The sequence below is a fragment of the Ursus arctos genome, unplaced genomic scaffold (genome assembly GCF_023065955.2).
Source record: "Ursus arctos isolate Adak ecotype North America unplaced genomic scaffold, UrsArc2.0 scaffold_32, whole genome shotgun sequence".
NCBI lineage: Eukaryota > Metazoa > Chordata > Mammalia > Carnivora > Ursidae > Ursus > Ursus arctos.
The window spans coordinates 11,830,642-11,851,738 of NW_026623008.1; the positions used below are offsets into that span (position 1 = coordinate 11,830,642).

The window sequence follows — 21,097 nt, forward strand, 5'->3', positions numbered from 1 at the left end:
CTCTGTTAGATCAGAAGAGGGAGAGAGGGGCTTTGCCTAAACCTTAGCTCCTAGAAGGTAGGAGCTGTGTTTCCCCCATCAGACTAGCTGATCCGTGTGGTCAGAGGCTGTGCCTCCCCCATCAGATCGGAAACTTCTCAGGGGTGGGGGCTGTGCCTCCCCCATCAGAAAGAAAACTCCTGAGGGACAGGCAGTTTGTCTCTACACTCGGTCTGGGGATCCCGCAGAGCATGGTCTGTACCTACCCCTTCAGACTGGGGGCTCCCACTGTCCCCTGTTTTCTCCTTCACAGCCAGCACCCAGGAGGACCGTGTTGTGGGTGGCTGTGGTGTGTGTGGCTGGCCCGTGGGGATAAGCAGCAGCTCAGGATGAGGTGCCCTCCCTGCCAGTCCATGCTGGCGCTGGGCGCTCCCCACACAGAGGACCAGGGTCGGCCTGGGTCCTTCAGGCCCACGTTGGGGCTGGTTGGCTCTTAGACTCGGCCAAACCCTGACTGGCCTCACTGTGGTTTGCCTGGGGGCGTCACTGGAACTGGGGGCCCTGGGATGCTGTTGGGGAGCGGGTGGGGGAGGGGTAGCAAGAGGGGTGCGCTTCATCTGCTCTCAGAGTCAGTGCTGGCAGCGCTCAGAGGATCAGCTACCCAATCCTCTCCTACAGATATAAAGACCAAGGTCATGGAGCCGGTGCCCAAAGCCCTCCCCACTCCCCCACCCACCCCAGGCCAGTGTGCACGGGGCGTGGTAGCACCCGATCCCGGGGCTCCTGACTCCTGGCGCAGTGCCCCTTCCACTCTGCCTGCCTGCTTCCTGCAGCCCTGGTCTTAGGGAGCCGCCCCTCCAATCCGAGGGTGAACAGAACCCCCTTCCCCACACCCCCCACGGTCAGCACTGAGCCTGGATAACTCAGGGGCGAGCATGGGAAGACTTCCTGTGCCTCTTACCTTTGCTCCCGGCGTCATCCATCCTTCTCTTTTCCCGTTCCCTGGCACTGCAGCCCTGCCCCTCCTTACGTGAGACTCTCCAAGACTGAGCCCGGAGTAAAGGGGCAGGTGGAGGCCTGGCTCGGAGGGGCCCAGGGGGCCCAGCCGGGGAAGCCAGCAGTGACCACAGACTCTCCCTGAAGGCGCCTGCTTAACATCGGTGGCGTGTGAATTTGGTGTCCCCCTCTCCTTAGTGCACAGGGCTGGTAGTTTCTCTTTTTCATGTTGATTTATAAGCATTTTTCATACATTCTGGATGCGAGTCCTTTGTCAGATACACGGATGATGAGTACTGCCTTCTGTCTATGGAAATGCAATTCATGTAGTCACTGGTCATTCCAGGAGCCTCAGGGATGACTGGCCAGGCCCTACTGGTGCCGGGGGCTGTGCTGTGCCCCTGCCCTCAAGAGAGCTCCCCTCTGGTAGAGGAGACCGACGTTCAGAATGAGAGAGACCGCAGTTTGTGAGAAGCTGGCTCCTCTCACCACGCTAACATGATTTTCTTTGGAAATGTTTTATCAAGGAGAACTTCTTCAGACTCAGGTAGGGTGAAAAGAAAGGTTTCCCTGTGTTTGTTTTCTGGGCTGGGTCTTTATATTCTTTGCAGTGGGCACTGCTTCTAGAAATTTCCTTTACTCTATAAGTCCCAGTGGGTAAACATGTGCTCCCCTGCTGACCTCTCCGCTGGTTTCTGCCCTGGTTTCGCGTGTTACGGTTGGACCCATCAGGACATGGTGGGGAGCCTGAGCTCACACTTAGCTGATGTCAGCGAAATTTAGGGGTGTGGGAGCAGCCCCCTTTTTCTTGTCACTTAGTTCTGCATGGGAGTCCATTTTGGAAGGCCGGGAATGGGGAGGTGGAGATGCCCCGACTGAGGCCTGGTTCCTAGGGGAGAGGACACGTTTGGGAGTTTCCCAAGCTGCCCTTCCCAGAAAAGATAGCAAGAGGTAAGCAAGAAGGATATGCAGGGGGTGTTGACAGCTTTTAGGGGGTTGGCTACACGCCATCTGGTAAGACCTGGAGCCTACTTGCTAAAGACTTAATATGATTTACTTTGTTTCCTTGCAGCCAGGCCAAGTGCCAGAGGACCTGGCTGCTAGCTTTGGCTCTGTGGCTGGGTGCTGTGTGAGCCAGAGCCAGTCACTTCCCCTCTCTGGGCCTCAGTCTCTCTGTCCCTTGCCCTTCCTCCTGCACCCTCACAGTTGTGGATCCAGTTTGATGGGCTGAGTAACCTGATGGCTCCTAGCCTCAGTTTCCTCATCTGCACAGTGGGGATACACACAGCCATGACATGGGAAGTGTCAGGGGGGTGTGTCCCCAGCACCCAGGGCAGGTGAAAAGTCGGTGATCCCTCCATGTCCGAGGGCAGGAGCAGGGGGCTGGAGAAGGGGAGGCCCTTGGGGAAGCAGGGGGTCGAGAGGGCTCTGGCACTCACGGAGCTCCAGGGTTCTCATCTGCATTGCTCCTGGGCCTCTTTCCTGCTCTCCCATCCCAGTCTCTCTTATTCCCTCATATTTCTGTCCCTCCCTCTGTCTTTCAGTTTGTCTTTCTCTGTTCCTGCTGCTCTCCATGTCTCTCTTCCTCACTTCTGTCCCTTTGTTCTGTGGGTTGGACTTTCTTTGTCTCCAACTCTGTTTCTTCCTGTTTCTGTCCCTTCTCCCCCCACTTCTCTCTGGAGGCCCCTCTGGCTTCACTGAGCCACAGGGCCAGTCCGGAGTGGGGAGAAACCTGGAGCTGGGCTCCCAGACCACACTGTGCTCACCGAGGCTGCCTGACTCACCCCCTCAGTCAGGGTGATGGAGCCCAAGGGGCTCTGTCAAGGGGTGGCTGGAACCCCTGCCTGGACAACTTGGGGCTGCAGTCGGTGGCCAAGAACTCCTGTACCACCATGAGTCTCGATGTTTTTTTCGTTCAAGCCAGCATCCTGATCTCCCAGAGCTGAAGGCCTGACCACTCCCTGTTCTTGTCCCTCTGAAATATGCAGTTTTGCCATAGGGGAAGTGGTAAAACAGGTGGTTTCCCGGGACAGAGCCTTGTGGGGGGCTACTTAGAGAACAGAACATTCCGTGGGAGCCAGAGGCAAGCATGTGGGATGGCTTCCTGGAGGAAGTGGACTGCGGGGGGGCCAGGAGGGGGACTAATGTGCAGGAGTGCCCACCAGGGACCTGGCCCATGCTGAGTGCTTTGTAGACATGACCTCAGTGTCTTCATCTGCAGAGTGGGGCTAAGCACAGCCACCACCTGGGAGGTGTCACGGGGAACATGTTGCAAAGCCCAGAACTTGGACCCAATGTGCGTATAATAATTTTGCAGATGAGGCCAAAGCAGTCCTAGAGGGGCCAAGTGGCTGCCCATGGTCACCCAGCCAATGAATGATGGGCCAGGGCTGGACCTGCCACCTGGACCCATGCTCTGTCTGCTGTTCGTACAGCCTGTCCAGCTGCTGATCCCCCTACACCCCTAATGCTCCTTCTTCTTTCCCTGTAAGGGGGAAACAGAATGGGCTGTGTGTCCTTGGACAAATTGCTGGGCCTCTCTGGGCTTATTAGTGGTGACCAGTCAGGCCAGTGGCTTTCTGAGGTGATCTGCAGAGCCCCAGGTTCCTGATCAAGGGCTGCAGGTACCGCCAGAGCGGGGAGAATGAGCAGGTGGGCTTTGGGCCCCTACCGTGCTTGGTCCTGAGTGCCTACTCTTTGGCTTATCTCGAAAGCCTCCTTTTTCCCTGACATTTTAGGAGAGTATGTGCCCCCCCAACCCCACCCCAGCCATCAGGGCCCTCTATGAGGTGGGTGTCTGCCCCTGGGCTCCCCCCCCACAAGCCTCATGCTCAGGCCAGGCTAAAGCCAGCAGGGGCCAGATGGCTGGGGCCCATGTCATGGAAGCCTCCAGGCTTTGAAGGTGCCAGAGAAACAGAGTTGGGTGGCTAGGACCCAAATGGTCTTAATGGTGTGAGGCATCTGGGACTGGGTGTCTCTTGAGTCCTGCCATCTGGCCTTTGTGCCTCCCCAGGGCAGAAGGTGGGGTGTGTGTGTGTGTGTGTGTGTGTGTGTGTGTGTGTGGTGCAACAGGAGGGGTGAGGCCAGTGGCCCCTGCAGCCTGTAAACACCAAGGACAGAATGCGGCAGTTCACACCCAAGCTGGGAGTCCCACCAACCGGCCCCGGCTGTTTCCATCCAAATTCACACGAGACCTCAGCCTTCATTTCCTCCTCTGCCAAGCGGAGGCAACAGCAGTCTGCGCCCTCGTCCGCTCCAAGAATGCAAGACGGTGCTTGCGGGATCTTAAGCACCGAGCCGGCACCCTGTATGTGCTCCGGAAACTCTGGCTCGCATCATTACCGTCCTTTCTCTCCGCGCACGCGTCCCCGGGCCTCAGGCCGTTGCCCTGCTGTGGCTCCTGGAAAGCTTCCTCAGAGCAACACGTTCACACATCCACATTCCCCATTAGCCGTGCTCCCCTGGAAAGCAGGCTGCAGCCAGGTCTTCTTCTCTACTCGTGGCCTGGCCCATGGTGGAGCTGCCCAAGAAATCTTGGTGACATCAGTATGAGCAAGTGATGTGGGGGAAAGATGCCGGGCTCTTCTGTACAATAGTTTCTCCACTGGGGGTCTGGGAGATGATGTCTCACAGCAGCTGGACAGGCCAGGTCTAGATGGAAGGTCCCTAGTGGACAGGGCTGCCCTACAGGGAAGAAGAGTTTTTCAAGGACCCCCATCGGGCGGCCTGGGGATCCAAGTTTCTCACTCTGAGGTTGATTCCCTGTCTTCTACTTCACGTTGCCTCTAGGAGGCTGTGTATTTTGAGGCAAGTTGCTGTCCCTCTCTGGGCCTTTCTGTCTCCATGTGTTTGATGAGCCAGGTGAACCAAGTTTTCTGAGAGTACCTGCTGAGACATGAAGTGTTAAGTGATGCCCAGCAGGGGTGCCGTCCCTCACCCCCTTTCCAGAAATGATTCCCCAGCTCTGAGTGAGCCAGTAGAAGGTCCTAGACTCTGATTCTCATGGTGGGACCTCAACTGCAGCCAGGATGGCTGACACTGGAAGATACTGGATCTCTCCTCTAGCAGCTCTGAGGAAGAGCCATCATCAGGGAGGGAACCCCCAAATTCTCTGCTACTCCCCATTTAATCAAAGGCTTGAATAAAATGAAGAATATTCATTGAGGAGAGTCTGAAGGATACCAAGCACATTTCTCTATAGACACCCCATCCCAAAATATACCCGTGGATCAAGCCAGACCCAACCATAAGGGTGCCGTGGGTCTCTTAGTTCAAAATCCCCCACTTGCCCCGTTTAGTAAACTCCACTCAGGGGTGGGAGGGGGGGATGTCCCTTGGTTTTCAGGGACCAAAAGAGTTGGGCTTCTCTTCTTCAACTGATTTAGTTGTATCTTGTGGGCACCATGATTCATGAAATTGATTATATTTCCCTTTGCTTGTGGGCCACCAGGGAACTCACCGCTAGATCTACCAACCAGACAGATGTCCATCCCTGTCTTGTACTTTCTTTCCCTGCTCTTTGACCTCATTTTCTCATTTGGAAAAATAATTTTACCCAGGGTGTACTTTGTAAGCTGTCTCAAATTCTTTCTATTAGGACGTGGGATAAAAATCCATGAAAGAAGTGGAAATGTTGAGTCTCGCCTGGAGTGGGCACTGGAGGAAGGGCGGTGGAAGTCGGGGAGGGGAAGGCAGGATGGCTGGTGATGGGCAGAGCTTTATGGAGACCCCCAGGTCGGGGAGCAGATCCCTGGCAGGGGTGGAGCAGTGAGGGGGGAAGCTAGAGAAATATGATCAGAAAACAGGGGTCGGGCATTGAGTGAAGAAGTGGTTCTCAAGGGCCTGATCTGGGGGGCTTGAATTCCAGGTGAAGTTTCTATGTCTTGAGGACCGCCTGTATCCCAGGCACTTTACATACGTCAATTTAAACTTCGACATTATTCCAGACTTTACACATTAGGAGACTACGTCTCAAAAAAGTTAAATCATTTGCCCAGTGCTCTGAAATCTAAGAAATGGCTGAGCCCAGACTGGAACCACAGATAGTAGGGCTCCAGGGTCTAGAATTTATTTTCCCATCTAGCTGCTCTCCTTTATCCGGGGCTGCAGGATGCTGGAGCAGTCTTACAGGGAGGTGGGGGGGGGAGGGCAGATCGGAGGCATGTTTCAGACAGGTCAGTACTGCGTGCAGTGTGGAATGAAGAGAGCCTGGGGACTGGGAGAGCCGGAGGCGGCTCAGGTCTTGGCTGGGACTAGGGTAGGGGTGAGGGTGGAGGGGAAGGGATGGGGCCAGAGAGGTTTGGGAGGTAGAGCTGATGAGTCAGGTGGAGTGACTGTTTGGATACTGGCGATGAGGGAGGGGCAAGACTGAAGAGGGTGGATAGCCGGTGCCGGTGCCGGTGCCGTAGCATTTGCTGAGACAGGCAGGAAGGGGGGAGGGTGGACAGCCATTGGGGGGCAGGGAAGAAGGTGATGTGCCTGGGAGGCTGCTGAATCGGCCACTTGTGGGGGTGGGGCTGGCGGCACCTGACCACAAGCCCCCCGGGTCCCTACGTGCCCAGCCCAGCCCCGCACGTGATGCCATTAATGCTGCTGCTGTTGCCACGTGGAGCCTGGGACGTCCCAGAGCCGAGAAGGGAGTCGGTGATCCCCGAAGCTCCATGGTGCCCAACAGAGACCTGGGTCTGGCTTTCGGGCTCAGGGGATGTGCCGATTGAGTTGGGTGACTCATGGCCCTCGCCACTTCCTGCTATTAGAGCCACCGGACCCAGGCTCTCTGGCCCTATGGGAATCAGTGGGTCCCCTGCCTTCTCGCGATAGTTGAGTCAGAGCCCCTGAGGCCTCAGGGGGTCCAGGATCCTGCCCTGGGTGCCCAGGGTGCAGGAAGGGGTACCCTGGGAGATCCCAAAGGGGCGAGCCAAATGTAAGGAGCTGAGGGGGCTCGACGGGTGGGGAGCACGCTGACGCCCAGAACAGCACCTGTATACACAAACGCCCAGGACACGTTTTCTTCCATGAATGACTAGAAACCTTGGACCAGGCTTGGCTTCCCGTGACTCTACCGCATTGTCTTGTGTATGTCTCAGCTCTTCTCGGAGCCTTGGTTTACCCGACTGGAAAATTAAGGGACTCTAGGGGCCTTTCCAATTGGAAATGGGAGGATCGTGGAAGGCAGGAGGAACTGACCCTGCGGTGCTCAGGGTGCTGGGAGCGGAAAAGGCCACAGGCAGGGCCTCTAGAGAGCTGGGCTCTGCTGCCCCACCCCCATGGCCATCCTGTAAGCTCAGGTACAGGCTGTGTATAGGGGCTGAAGACGGGGTCCCCCGAGGTGAAGAGCCCACAGCTGGTGTCGGTAATCACGGGAACGGCCCAGAACCCATTCTGACAGCTCACAAGCCCGGAGGCAGGCAGATTCCTTGTCCCGATCATGCCAACCAAGGCTTACCTGGGCCCAGGTAGCTTACCCTCCTGGGCATCAAATGACTTCCCCAACCTGAGTTATTCCTTCCACCCACCCCCTCCTTATCCACCAGTTTTTAAATAGTCCATGTTGGGGTCTCAAACAATGGCCCGGGGGCCGGGTCTGCTTACATTATAGGCTTGACCTGTAGAGTTCTGTTTTTAAGAAATACGGAATTTTAATGCATTAGGCAAAGCAGGTTTTACTCCCTTCTCCACAGTTGGTACCCCTCCCTGTGTGCTGCACCTGGCAGCTTCCCACATTCATCACCTGCCCAACCCCTAAAGTCCTCTCAGTCTGGAAGCCCCGCTCTTGCTCCACAGCCTCGTCCTATGAATGCAGAGACGGGAGGTGGGGGCTCCGGGGTTCACGGGATCCAAGTCCCGGAGGTTGGAAGAGCCCTGAGGTCCCTGAGGTCTGCCCTCCAGACCTCTGCTCCAGTATCATTTCCCCAGCAAGGCCTTCCCCGATGAGCACCCCACCCCCTCTGCCCCTCTACCCTGCTTCACTGGGTCTCGTCACCCCCTGGCGCCCCAGTCTCTGTCCTGCAGTGTCTTCCCTGTCTCTCTTGCTACTCTGTATGTCCCATGAGGGCAGGGACTTGGTCTTATTCACTTGTATCACCAGTGCCGAGAATAACGTCTGGTGCATGGTAGGTGCTCGAAACGATTGTTGGAGAATGGGGAAGGTGAGTGTCCGGACATGGCAGCGCCAGCACTGGAATCCTCCCTGCTGCAGTGTCCCTGGGCTGTTCCGGGGGGCATCCTGGAGTCATGCTAGGGTCCCACGGCCACCCAGCAGCTGACAGGCCTCTCCCCCTGCGAGGGGTTGTGTTTGAGGCTAACCGAGGCAGGTCCTCCCAGCTGAAGGTTCTACCTGTCAGAGGGGAGGGGGGCAATGATGTCATTCAGCTCCCCCACACCTGTTCCTCCCAAATCTGACCAATCAAGCATGAAATTCCAAGTTCAAACAGACGACAGCATGGGTGTACAGGATGTGCCTTTTGCGGGTTGTGGGCAGGGCAGGGGCCCGGGCAGGTCATGGTGTCTGAAGGGACATGTTCTCAGAGCCGGAGGAAAGAGGGAGGGGGGCAGGGAGCAAAGAGCAGAGGGTGGGAAGGGAAGCCCAGAGCAGGAAACTCTTCTTCTTTTTTCTTTCTTTCGTTTTTTTTTTTAGATTTATGTATTTGAGAGAGAGCGTGCGGGTGCACACAGGAGAGGGAGAGGGAGAGGGAGAGGGAGAGGGAGAGGGAGAGGGAGAGGGAGAGGGAGAGGGAGAGGGAGAAGCAGGCTCCCCGCTGAGCGAGGAGCCCAATGTGGGGCTCGTTCCCAGGACCCCAAGATCATGACCTGAGCTGAAGGCAGACACTTAACCCACTGAGCCACCCAGGTGCCCAGTCTTTCCATTTTTTCTTAAAGAGAGACTTCATTTTTTTCCAATAGTGAAAACATTCGCTTACCAAAACTTTCAAACAACACACAAAAGCATAAGGAAGAAGGTAAAACAAAACAAAACACAAAAACCCTGATATTCTGTCTCCCAGGGAGCCAGTCAACAATAAAGAGCCAATGCAGGGTCAGATGGCCCGAGTATAAATCCTGGCTCGACCACTTTCCAGAGTCAGGTCTTGAGAGGGTCCCTTAGCTTCTCTGTGCCTCACTTTCTTTGTCTGTAAAATGGGGATGCACGGATGTTGCCCTCAAGCTCTCTGCCCACTCTCTGCTACTCCCTCCCTCTTTCCTCCGGCTCTGAGAACATGTCCCTTAGGCCACCGTGACCTGCCCGGGCCCCTGCCCCTCCCACAACCCGCATAAGGCACACCCTGTACACCCATGCCGTGGTCTGTTTGAACCTGGGTTCCCGGCTTAGTTGGTACCTGCCACCCAATATTGTGGTGAGGGTTACGTGGGTGATGACACGGAAGGGGCTGAGAGCAGTGCCTGGCACGCTGTCAGCGCTAGGCAAGTGTCTGCTAGCATCTTGTCACCAGTGTCACCATTGTCACTGTCGTTTTTGCAGAAGGCTCTTCATGCACCAACTTGCCTTCTTCCCTTCCTCCCGCTTTCCCGTTTGTCTGTCCGTCTGTCTGTCCGTCCATCTGCCATCCATCCGTCCATCCATCCATCCATCCTTCTCTAATAGGAATATGCCCATGTGCTCTCTAGGAGTCCGCTTTTCACACTGCACCTTGCGTTACATATGGACAAAATGGTTCAGGTTCTGGTTAGTGGGGGGTGGAACCCGCTGTGTACCCTCAGAGGGTTGTGTCGCTAGGCTCTGCATCCACGGGGGTAAACCTAGACTTTGTGTTGGTGCCATTGGGCGTAAAGAACTTTGCAGATTGAGAACATTTGCCATCAGATGAGTTGGCCCTAAGAAAGATATTTCAGGAAGATCTTCAAAGTGAAAAGTGACCACATAAACGCTTATACCATTTTTGTTTCCTGTCTTCCTCATGGGGCAGGGAGTTCCCGGAGCAGAGACTGTGTTCCCCTCCTGCCCCGTCGGACGGGCAGTTCCCCAGGCAAGGGTGCTGCTCCGTTCTCCCTCTGTCTTTGCCGTCCTCCCACTCCAGACCCGTGGATGGCGTCAGTCCTGGTTGCGTGTCCTTATTCTGCCCTGTGCAATGGCTGCCTGGGGACTGAGAGGGCCCTGTGGCCGAGGGGGCGTCCAGTGCCTCTCGAGGGAGCTCCCCTCCTCATCATCCTCGACGACCACTATGAAGGGAGCATAGCACCTGTGAAGCGTTGCTGTCCTCGCAGGCCTGATAGACACTTCCTGTCTAGCTGGGAGCCCCCTGCCCACCCTGGCCACCCCCAGCCTTCCCCGTCTCTCCGATGACAGCTCTATCCTTCCAGCTGCTGCGGCCCCGCATCCAGCCCGCCCACCGTCCTTCCCACTCCCGTCCTCAGGAGACATTCAGAATCCAGGCGCTCCTCCCCGCATTCACGGTTGCCCCCAGGACCAAGCCACCATTGTCTCAGCTCTTACGGTGGCTCCCACAATATCAGTGCCGTTGGAGCAGGGACTGTGGTCCGTTTGGCTCTTAGCGGCAGCCCCAGTGCCTGAAGGAGTGTCTGCAGAGAGCAGGTGCTCTGCGAACGCTTGTCAGTGAGCGCCGGGGACTCCACCAACACCCTGAGAACAGGCGGGGCTGCCAAGAAGGGATTTTGAGGCACGAATCAGCCCTCCCCAGCCCCTTGCTCTGCGCTCCTTCGGGGGTGCCCTCCCCACTGGCTGGCCAGGGGTGCTCCCCTTGGGGGGGGGGCTGCTGCCATCCCTGGAGTTGGGGTACAAGGCTATAACCTCACCTTCTGGGGGTGGTTAATGAGTCAGGAGGACCTGGGTGTAAGCCGTGGGTGTCCCACCTACGGACAGTGGGTCCTGCAGCCATGATTCTCTTCCCTGTAAAACGAGGCTACTGGGAAGAGTTGTGAGCCTTTCTTTAGCGAATGCAACTTCCCACCTCAGCCCAACGGAGCAGGTACCCCCCCCCCATGTCACGCCCGGGGAACTAAGGCACGGAAAGGTGGAGTAACTGCCCAAGGTCATAGGTTGTAAGAGGCCGAGCCGGGATTCGAAACGTGGAGGTCTGACTGCCCTGTGCTTGGGGTGCATGAGATCAGATCTGCACCCAGCACTTCCTCAGCGCTCAGAAAATGCTGACATGGAGGGTTCAGGCACAGAGAGTCTGCAGATGGAGTCAAGGCTAGGGAAGGAGAGACAGGGCCCACGGGGAGCTTCTGGGGGCTGCTGAGCCCTGCTCCATTGGGGCCCCCAGCCGAAGCCCCCATTTCCCATCTCTCTCAGACACCTGGGCGCCTCCTCCCCTGGCCTCCTGGATTGGCAGGCCTGAGTGAGAGGGCTGGGCGTGGGGCCAGGAGGTGGGGACTCGGCTTAGGCAGCTAATCAGGCCACAGGGTGAAATTAAAAGGGAGGAGGAAAGCACCGACCCGTCAGAACGCACACTCCTTCCCGGGGACTTGGTGCCCAGGAGAGGAGCCGGGGAGAAAGGAAGCACGGAGCCCGGGAGCCAGGGGCACAGGATGGCCCCACAGAGGTCTGTGCGGCTGTCCCTGAAGAAGCCCACCTATGCTGTGTGTGTGGTGGGGGTGGAGACATCTGTGGACGTTCACAGGTGAGAACTGAGCCTACCCACCTGGCTGCAGAGGACTGGCCTACACCGGAGCACCCCGAGGCCATGGGGTGGGTGCCCGGTGGACAAACCGAACACGTTGGAGGGTGCTGGTACGAGGCTCTTCTGAGAGCAGAGCAGGTGGCCTGGGATGGAGAGCGGAAGTATCAGGGAGGAGCTAGGGTATCTGGCCCCTCTTGGGGCTCCATCCCTCCTGGGCACCCGGGGTCAGGTCTTTGGCCTCAAGTCCCTGGATAAGGGTTCTAGCTCTGAGCCCCGGGCTCTGCGTTCTGACGTCAGAGAGGAACTGGTGTGCGACATCAGAATGAGCTCATGCTCAAGATGGGGAGCAGGACTGGGCAACCCTGAATTTCTCCCTCTGTTTCTTGCCAGCAACCCTTCCGTCTGAGGTGGAGGTGTGGGGTGTGTGGCGGCTCGGTCCTTGGAGGCCGGCCAGGGTGATTGGGATCAGGAGGGAGTGTCAGAGGGATGGTTCAAGGAGTTAATAAAGGACAAGAACCTAGAACAAGACCCAGGCTTGTGTTTGCCACGATGATGGTGGTGCCGGTGGTGACGGGAGCCATGGTGACATCTGAGGGGTCCCCGATGAATCAGCTTCTCCTCTTGGCCCAAGTCTCCGACCTGTCCTGGCTCTGCCCAGGCGGGGGCCCAGGGACCTGGCCTGGCTTCAGTTTCCCCACCTGGCCACTGAAGGAGCTGGACTTGGGGATCGTGGGGGGCTTTTCCAGCTCTGATACTGTCTATGGGCTCCATCCTGTCTGGAACTATCTAGGGACTTCATTCCTGCTGGATCAGATGGGGCTGGAGCCCCTGCCGATGAGGGGTTCAGGGTGGGAGTCCCCCTCTCAGAGGAGGTGGGGTCTGGGGAGTCTGTCACAAGTGGGATCTGGGCTCCCACTGCCTCTTGGGTCTCCGTTCCTATGCTGGCCCAGTCTGGTTAGTGAATGCTGGGCCTGACTTGCCACTTGGCCTCAGGGGAGCTTCTGTCCCAGAAGCCCGCCTGACCCCACTCAGAGTGGCCTGGGGCCCCAGTGACAGGGCTGAGGAAGGGGAGCCAGGACACCTGGAGGCCAGACCTTGGCTGTGAGTCCTGTCGGGAGCCCTGGTGTGGGGCCGGTTCTCTCGGGTCTGGGTGGCCAGCTGAGATCCCATTTTCTCTTGTCCTTTTAACATAGCGTTTCCCAGGCTTAGCAAATGGGAAAACAGGACACCCAGTTAAGTATGCATTTCAGGTAAACAACAAATAATGATCTTAAGTATATTGTATGGGACATACTGATGTTTTTAAAAACCGCTGCTTACCTGAAATTCAAATTTAGCTGGACATCCGACTATATCTGGCCACCCGGCTTTAACACCAAAGGCAGGGAAGGGGTCACTAGTGGGTCCCCACGGTCCTGATTCCAGACCTCTGCTCTCATCCCTGGGGGGGGGGGTTGTTTCTGGAAGGTCATTTCAGAAACTCAGGCCCGACACAGTGCTGCTGACTAAGGCTGGAAGCATTTTGCTGGGAGCTAGGAGACACGGGTTCTGGTCCTAGCTCTGCTGCTGACTTGCTGTCTGGCGTCGGATAAGTCACTGGCCCTCGCTTGGCCTCATTCCTTATCTGAGCCTTGACAGGGTGAGCTGAGTCCCGTCTTGAGCTCAGCGTGGAGGTCAAGTGCCCTGATTCTGGAGCTGGGCACACTTGGCTTCTCATCCGAGCTCTGTTTGTGGCTGTGTGATCCTAGGCAAACCACTGTCCTTCTCTGGGCCCTGGCGTCCTCATCTGACAATAGCACTGAGCTTAATGGGGTGGGGAAGGATAAATGAGGCCCTGCGTGTATAGGGCCCCTGGAAGGTGGAGAGATGCTCACAGCTCCAACAGCTCTGTGGGCTCCCTTTTCTCCAGTACCTGTTCCTTCTGTCACGTCTCAGAGGATAGATCAGGCTGTGTGCGGTGGGAACGGGGGGCAGGCAATCCCCTTTGGGATCACCGAGCACCTCAGCATCCTCAGATTCGGGCCCTGGCCCAGCTGTGGAGCACGAGGAAGCTGCCTGGGTTGGCTGCAGCTGCTGCGTTCTGGTTGACTCTGGGAGGGGGTGCTACTGCGGGGCTCTTGAGTGAGCATTTTAAATTATTTTATTTTATTTTAAATGTGGGGCTCAAACCCATGACCATGAGATCAAGACCTGAGCTGAGATCAAGAGTTGGACACTTAACCGACTGAGCCACCCAGGCGCCCCCTGAATGAGCCTTTTGAGAGACCCCACCCAGCAGCCCTTCGGGAGCCTTGGTCCCGGGCGTTGGCCTTGACTAGGGATGTAACTACTGAGGGTCTCTAAACTAGAAAACAAGTTTATTCTGCAGCAAGTTGGTTTAAAAGTAGACGTAAGGAAGAACTTCCCACCTGTCCGGTCTCTGATCGGTAGAGAAGGGGCATGGAATTATCAGCCTGGGAAGGTTTGACGAGGAGCCTGAAGGGCACCCAGGGCCTGGGCTGGCTAGGGTGATGAACTCGGGGCTCCTCCGCCCCCATTGCCTGTGTCTGGCTCCAGCTGGGGCCAAGCAGCGGGTTTCTACTTAGCCTTGCTGATCGAAGGGGAAAGCCTCCCCCCCGCCACCCCGCCCCAGAGAGGAGGTTTGCTGGTCACCTGAGCTGCCAGGAGGCTAAGCCCCTCCCCAGGAGAGCCAGTGGGGGTGGGCATGCGGGGTGATGAATTCCCCCAAGTGCTGTGCCGACTGAGTAGAGAAATATTTGTGTTTGGGGTAATTGTGTGCCCCAGCCCAAGGAACCCTTAGAAATCCCCTGACTCAGGATGTGCTATAGACTCCCTACTCCCCTCAATGGCCTAGCTCCCCACCCTGACCCATCGCCCCAGCAGCCTTGTTCTCCATCCTGACCCTCCGGGTCTGGTCACACTGCCCTGGTTGTCCCTGTCTTCACTTGGAGGTGGTCCCCAGAGGATGCATGCCAAAAAAGAGGGGGGTGGTGGGCAGTGTGGGGAATCCATTCGTGGTGCAGTCTGGCCCTCTTTGTCTGCCCAGCGGCCAGAGTCAGAGCCCCAGGCTGGAGGCCATAATGAATGTTTATTCTCCAGCACGGAGGAGAAGGCTGGCTGGGTGGGGGACAGAGACATCCTCCTGGATCTCTCCCAAGCCTCCCCCAGCCCTGCAAAAGCATCAGAGCAAAGTAGACTTCAGATCAGACGGGTAGCGTTTGAGGTGCCCAGGGAGGAGGGGACTCTGTGGGGCCTCCCTGAGGAGCTGGAGAGAGGCCCCAGGCTGCTGCTTTTTCCTGGGGTCTGTGTATTTCAAAGAAGGAAAATGCAAAACAGAGTTATAAAACCTGTGGTATATATATTCTTAATGTTTACATTGAGTAAATTGATGCTTTTAACGTGCGCAGAAGTACAATGAAGCATAATTGTGCTGCTCACAGGATAATTACAGGATTGTTGCAGACACTAATTCGTAATGACTGACAGACTCCGAGAGCCGGGCTGGACCTGGGTTTAAAAGCCGGATGAGGACCGTCTCTCTTCCTGGCTCCATCCTGGGCCGCACCGCATTCCTTCATTAGAAGTAATGTTACACTTTAAACGTGAGGTGCTTGGAGACTCTGGGGCCAGGGTCCTCCCCACGCTCCGCGGGGGGCGATGGGCAGTGTGTTGTAGGGTCTGGACATGGAACAGTGCAGTTTGTGTTCCTGGGACGGAAAATGTTGGTATCAGGGTGACCTCCAAGGTCAACTACTCTTTAACCTACAGGTGTCCCTGCCTCCCCGGTCCCCTTGGCCACCCCACCTGCCATTTGAGACCATGGGCCCCTCCCCATCGGTCGCTCTGTCCTCCCCTCCCTGCCCCTCCCATCATTTCCGGTCTTGGAACGATCCTCATTCTTCGCCTTTGGTTTCCCTTCCAGCTCCCATCACTGCCAACCCCAGCTGTCCCTTCTCCTCCCAGTCCCTGCCCTTCCTCGCTCAGTGGGCCCACCAGGTGGGGATGCCAGGAATGGGAGGTCGCTCACAGGTGAGGTAGGTTCTTCCTGACCCCAAGATGCTCTCCGTGTGACATGTTGTCGTCAGCTTTGCTCCGTCCAGAGAAGCTTCCACTCCCTTGTCCGTGGCTGCTAAGCAGCTGTTCAGCTCTGCCAAGGGGTCCTGAGGCTCGGGGATGCTGTGGGTGGGCTGTGTGGCTAGAAGGAACTGGCAAATCCCCACCCAGCCGAGGACGTCAGCTACCGGGGGAGCTCAGGAGGTGGGCCTCAGTTGTGGGCCTGGACGGGTGCCATCCAGACAGCATGTGGGCGCCTGGCCCTCGGGGCCAGTGCCGAGGGAGCTGGGACCCACCAGCTCTTGGCGGGAGCCTGCCCTCGCAGGAGGTCCAGAACCGTGATCGGCCCTCCAAAGGCCCTGGAGAAGCCACTCACCCTGCATTGGAGTCCCAGGCCACTTGAAGCCCTAAAAGTGCTCCAGCCCCATTTATGACCCCGCCTACCCCCACCTGGGTCACGGGAACCGTGCTGGGGGAGGTGGGCTAAGGCAGGGTTGAAAACTCCACAGTTGGACCCTGTAGTGGGTGCAGCTGGTGTGGTCTGAGCCAGGCCAAGGCAAGGCTGCTGGGCCTAGGTTCCTCACCTGGGATGAAAGGCTGGGCACCAGCCTCCCTGGGCCCCTGAGGAGGAAGCTCCGTGGGATTGGGGCCACCTGAGAATCAACGCACTGACAGCTGAGAGTAGGGTGGCTGGTAGTCATGACCTCTGGCTGAGGGTCAGGCTTGTACTTGCAGGCTGTGTGACCTTGGGCCAATCGCTCAGCCTCTCTGTGCCTGTTCCACCCCTGCAAGATGGGGATAGCATTGCTTTGTGGCTTTGGCCCCCTTTTTACAGATGACGAATTTCATCACGCACGAAATGCATACATACAGGCATGCTTTTCTTTCTACAGATGGGGAGCCTGTGGGTGAGAGGGAAGAAGTGACTCACAGGTGACTTCCCATCCACAGCTCTTGGCTCCTCTCGCAGGGAGGTTCCAGTCCCCAGCCCCTGTGCGCCTCTGCTGGGGAGGCTGTGGCTGAGAGCTGCCATCCCTCCTCTCCAGCCCCCACTCCCAGGAAGAGCAGGGGTCTGCTGGAAAGAAGGCCTGCCCAGCCTGGGCCCTCCTTCCAGGCCCTGGGTGTGCCCCTCCCTGAGCAATGACAGGGCATAAGTTACCCATGATTGTTATCTCTGGGAAGGAAAGAAAGAGAGAGAGAGAGAGAGAGAGGAAACACGAACACACAGCCGCACCCAGCGCCCTTCTAGATTTAGGAGAAAATGTCTGCCCGTGATGTGGGGTCCGCAAGGGGCCGGCCATTGCCTTCCCCTGACCTCTGTCAGCCGCAGCCAGCTCCCGGGGAAAGTCCAAGGAAAAAGCCACACGGGGATGGGGAGGCTGGGGGACCTTCTGGAGCCTTTGCCCCACAGCAGGCATTTAACAGACGCTGCTGAACACCTGTCCTGGGTCCAGCTCCCTGCTGGGCTTGGCACTTGGAGGTGATAGAGCCCATACCCGCTGGTGAGGGACCCCTGTCTTCGTCTGGGAACAAAGAGAACTGCGGACGTTAATCATCCACATTTTTGGTCGAGTGGGCTAGTGAAGGGAGGTACAAGGATCCTCTTATCCACCAGCCCTCTCTCCAGGATCGGCTTGCTCCCCAAGTCCTTTGTGACCGTAATGACAGTGGGCGGCACTGTAGCAAGGGCTCCCGGCCTTATCTCAATGAAGTGTCACAACAACCCCGTGAGATACTGTGATCCCCATTTTGCAGACAAAGACACGGAGACACAGAGAGCTCGAGAGACTTGCCCCAAGTCACACAGCCCACAAAATGCTGGAGCTGGGACTTGAACCCAGGCCTACCTGATCCCAAATTCTGTGAGTTCAACCTCCCAAGAGTGCATTGTCTGGGAATCTTCTGTGTTGCCGGGTCGGGTCAAGGCGTAGAGTGGGGTCAAGGTACAGGTTGAGCTTTGGAATCAGTCCCAAGTGGGGTCAAATCCCAGCTCTGCCACTGTGTCCCCATGTGTGACCTCCTTTTGAATTTCAATCCGTCTTCTGCAAAATGGGGAGAGGAGTCCTAACTTCCCTGCTCAGCAGGCAGGGGCCAAGGGGATGGAATTAGAACGGAATAAAAGCGTGGTGCCGACCATGGCGTACCTGCCCCGTGTGGACCCCTTGAGGGCAGGGTCAAGGTGATTCAGCTCCGCCTTCCCCGTGCCCAGCGTGGTGCCTGCATACAGCAGGTGCTCAGGGAATGCATGTCGAGGCAGAGCAGCCAGCAGCACTGACCGGAAGCTCTGTGGGCCCCTGGGGAGCTGCTGTCCTTAGGACCGGAGCCTGGAGGGGACTGGCCAGCTCTGTAGGACTGTCACCTGTGGCAGGTCTCAGCATCCAGCAGAAGCATCCACAGGGCTGGCTGCACCAGAGAGGACCTGCTGGATCCTGCTGGCTGGTCCCATGGCGTTTCTTGTGGTTTCAGTCCAGAAAACTTCAAGTCAAGGACATCTGGAAGGGGGCACTTTGGGGGCACCCCATGGGCAGGTGTCTGGCCAGGTGTGAGGGCAGCTACAGGCTTGGTCGGCCCCGTCTGCTCGAGAGCCACCCCCTGGCTCACTCCTCAGCCTTTCCATCTGATTCGGCATTATTCTTCCCTCCTGCCTTTGCCTGTCCCCAGCACAGCGCCCTGGGGAACCCTCCAGAGCGCACTAGTCCTTTGCCACCATGCCCCCATCCCCACCCAGCCAGCTGGAGGCTGGGTCAGCACCGTTCTGCCCTCCCTGCCCAGACCCTAGGCTGAGAAGAGGGGCCCCAAACCCCTGGCTCTATCCCTGGGGGGCTGGTGAAGTCCAAGCGGCAGGTGGGCACAGGAGGGACTTCTCCAGGACTGGTGTTTCTCCTTAGGGATCAGGTAGTAAGTTTCTGAGTAGTTGAGGTAAGGTGTGGCCTGCTGAGGAAGGAAGCTTCTGGGAGCGAGGGTGCCACTAAGCAAAAGGAAAAGCTTTTTAATTACCTGAGCCGTCAGAGCACAAAGGGAGGTAGTGAGTTGTCTGGCACAGGAAGTGTTCAAGCACAGAGTCCTGCGATGAGCAGGAGGCAGGCCAGGATGATCTCTGAGACCCTTCTCAGGACTCCCAGCACTCCAGAGGCAGCAGCGACCCAGCAAGGTGGGGATCGAGAAGCAGGCTGGGCCTGGAAGGGCCGGACAGCCCCAGAACATTTGTTCTTGCTCTTTCACGCTCTTCTTTTACCATCTTTGTTGTTGTTACTGTTACTGTTACTGTTCTTTCTTTTTTTTTTTTTTTTAAGATTTTATTTATTTATTTGATGGAGAGACAGCCAGCGAGAGAGGGAACACAAGCAGGGGAGTGGGAGAGGAAGAAGCAGGCTCCCAGCAGTTCATGGAACCTGATGTGGGACTCAATCCCAGGACCCTGGGATCACGCCCTGAGCCGAAGGCAGACGCTTAATGACTGCGCCACCCAGGCGCCCCTGTTATTTCTTACCCCATATAGGAAGTTGTGTGCTAGGGCCGTGACTTGGAAATGCCAACTTTTGCCCAAAGCTGGGGATTGGCTCCACAGAACTCCGTTTTCCTTGAAAGGGCTGCATCTGGCGATGGCAGTCCCCTGGCGGGGGTGGGGCAGGTGTCTCCCGGGAGCTGGAAACCTTTCTGCCACCAGCTGGGGCTCATGCCTACTTGTTCTCGGGATGTGTGGGCAAAGGCTCTGGGGCCAGGACGGTTGGATGCAAGTCCAGTGCAGCCACCTCGCAGCTGGGCAGTCCTGGGTTTTTGGGTCTCCCGGTCCTCATCCATAACACAAGGGTTTATTGTGCTCCTGGTCTGTGCCAGGCACCGAGCTGGCTGCTCAGGTGACAGTAGCATCAGAGACAGTAAAATGGAAAAAATCCCTGCATTCTAGAGGGAGAAACAAGAGGGACAGGCAATAAGCCAATGTGTCAAAATAAGCAGAATATGTCAGGAGAAATGAAGCTGGCTCACGGGGTTATAGAGTGTGGGGTTCATGGTGTCTTCCCGTCATACTGTCCTAAATTGGGCAGGGAAGGCTTCCTGAGAAGGAAATGAGGGGTGAGGGCCCAGCGGATATCTGCAAGCTGCACATTCTAAGCAAGAACGGCAGGTGCAAAGGGCCTGAGGTAGGAGTGAGCTGGGTGTGCTAGAGCGAGAGCAAGGAGCTGGGTCTGTGGGGAGGGGGAAAGGGGAGCCACGTGTTCAGGAGCCAGTTTGACTCTGTGGAAGGGTTACAAGCAGGAGGGACACTATAGGGCTTTTTTTTTTTTTTTTTTTTTTAAAGAGGACCCTTTTGCTGTTATGTCCAGAACAGACTGAGGGCAGCAGGAAGGGAGGCAGGAGATCAGCCTGTTGTAAAAATCCACATGAAGGTGATTGGTGGTCCACCCTGGGGTGTATGCTGTTGGGGAGGTGAGAGTGTCCGCTCTGGACATGACATGAAGGTGGAGTTGTTAGGGTTTGCTGGGGCGCTGGGTGTGAGTGTGAGGGAGGCAGGGGACCCCAGGGTGAACCCAAGGATGGAACGGCTGGGGAAGGTCTTGGGCAGGTCTGGATGGGGCAGGGTGGCAGGGTAGGAATTTGGTTTTGGACTCTTTAAATTCATCTATTTATCTATCTATCTATTCATTCACTTATATAGTTGTTTTTTAAAGTAGAACTTCTTTTTTAAAAAAATTATTCCAGTATAGTTAACATACAGTGTTATACTAGTTTCAGGTACACGATATAGTGATTCAGCAATTCTGTACATTATTCAGTGCTCGTCATGGTAAGTGTACTCTTTAATCCCCATCACCTATCTCCCCCTCTCCCCCTCCCCAATCTACCTCCTGTCTGTTAACCACCAGTTTGTTCTCTATAGTTGAGAATCTGTTTTGGGGTTTGTCTCTTTTTTTCTTGTTCGTTTGTTTTGTTTCTTAAATTCCACATAGGACTGAAATCATACGGTATTTGTCTTTCTCTGACTTATTTCACTTACCTTCTAGATCTATCCATGGCAAGATTTATTCTTTTTAATGGCCGTATACTATTCCATTGCACATGGAATGGAATATTATATGCATATATATATACCACATCTTTTTTATCCAGCAATGGACACTTGGGCTGCTTCTGTGATTAGGCTATTGTTGATAAGCTACAATAAAGTTAGGGGTGCATGTATCTTTTCAAATTAGTGTTTTCATGTGGCTTTGGTAAACACTCAGAAGGGGAATTACTCGATCATAGGGTAGTTCTATTTTAAGTTTTTGAGGGATCTCCGTACTCTTTTCCCGAGGGGCTGCACCAGTTTGCATTCCTGCCAGCAGTGCATGAAGTTTCCTTTTTCTCCACATCCTCACCAACACTTCTTGTTTCTTGGGTTTTTGGTTTTAGCCATTCTGACAGGTGTGAGGTGACATCTCATTGTGGTTCTGATTTGCATTTCCCTGATGACGAGCGGTGTTGAGCAG

General features: G+C 56.2%; 1 protein-coding gene across 1 annotated transcript in view; it reads left to right on the top strand.

Annotated features, from left to right (window-relative positions):
* Positions 1-11,435: 11,435 nt before the first annotated feature.
* Positions 11,436-21,097, top strand: part of PADI1 (peptidyl arginine deiminase 1) — a 38,479-nt gene continuing 28,817 nt past the window's right edge. The window contains exon 1 of the mRNA XM_026519730.3: positions 11,436-11,573. Coding sequence (XP_026375515.1) covers positions 11,482-11,573 — 92 coding nt within the window. The 5' untranslated portion in view covers positions 11,436-11,481. The remainder of the gene's footprint in view (positions 11,574-21,097) is intronic.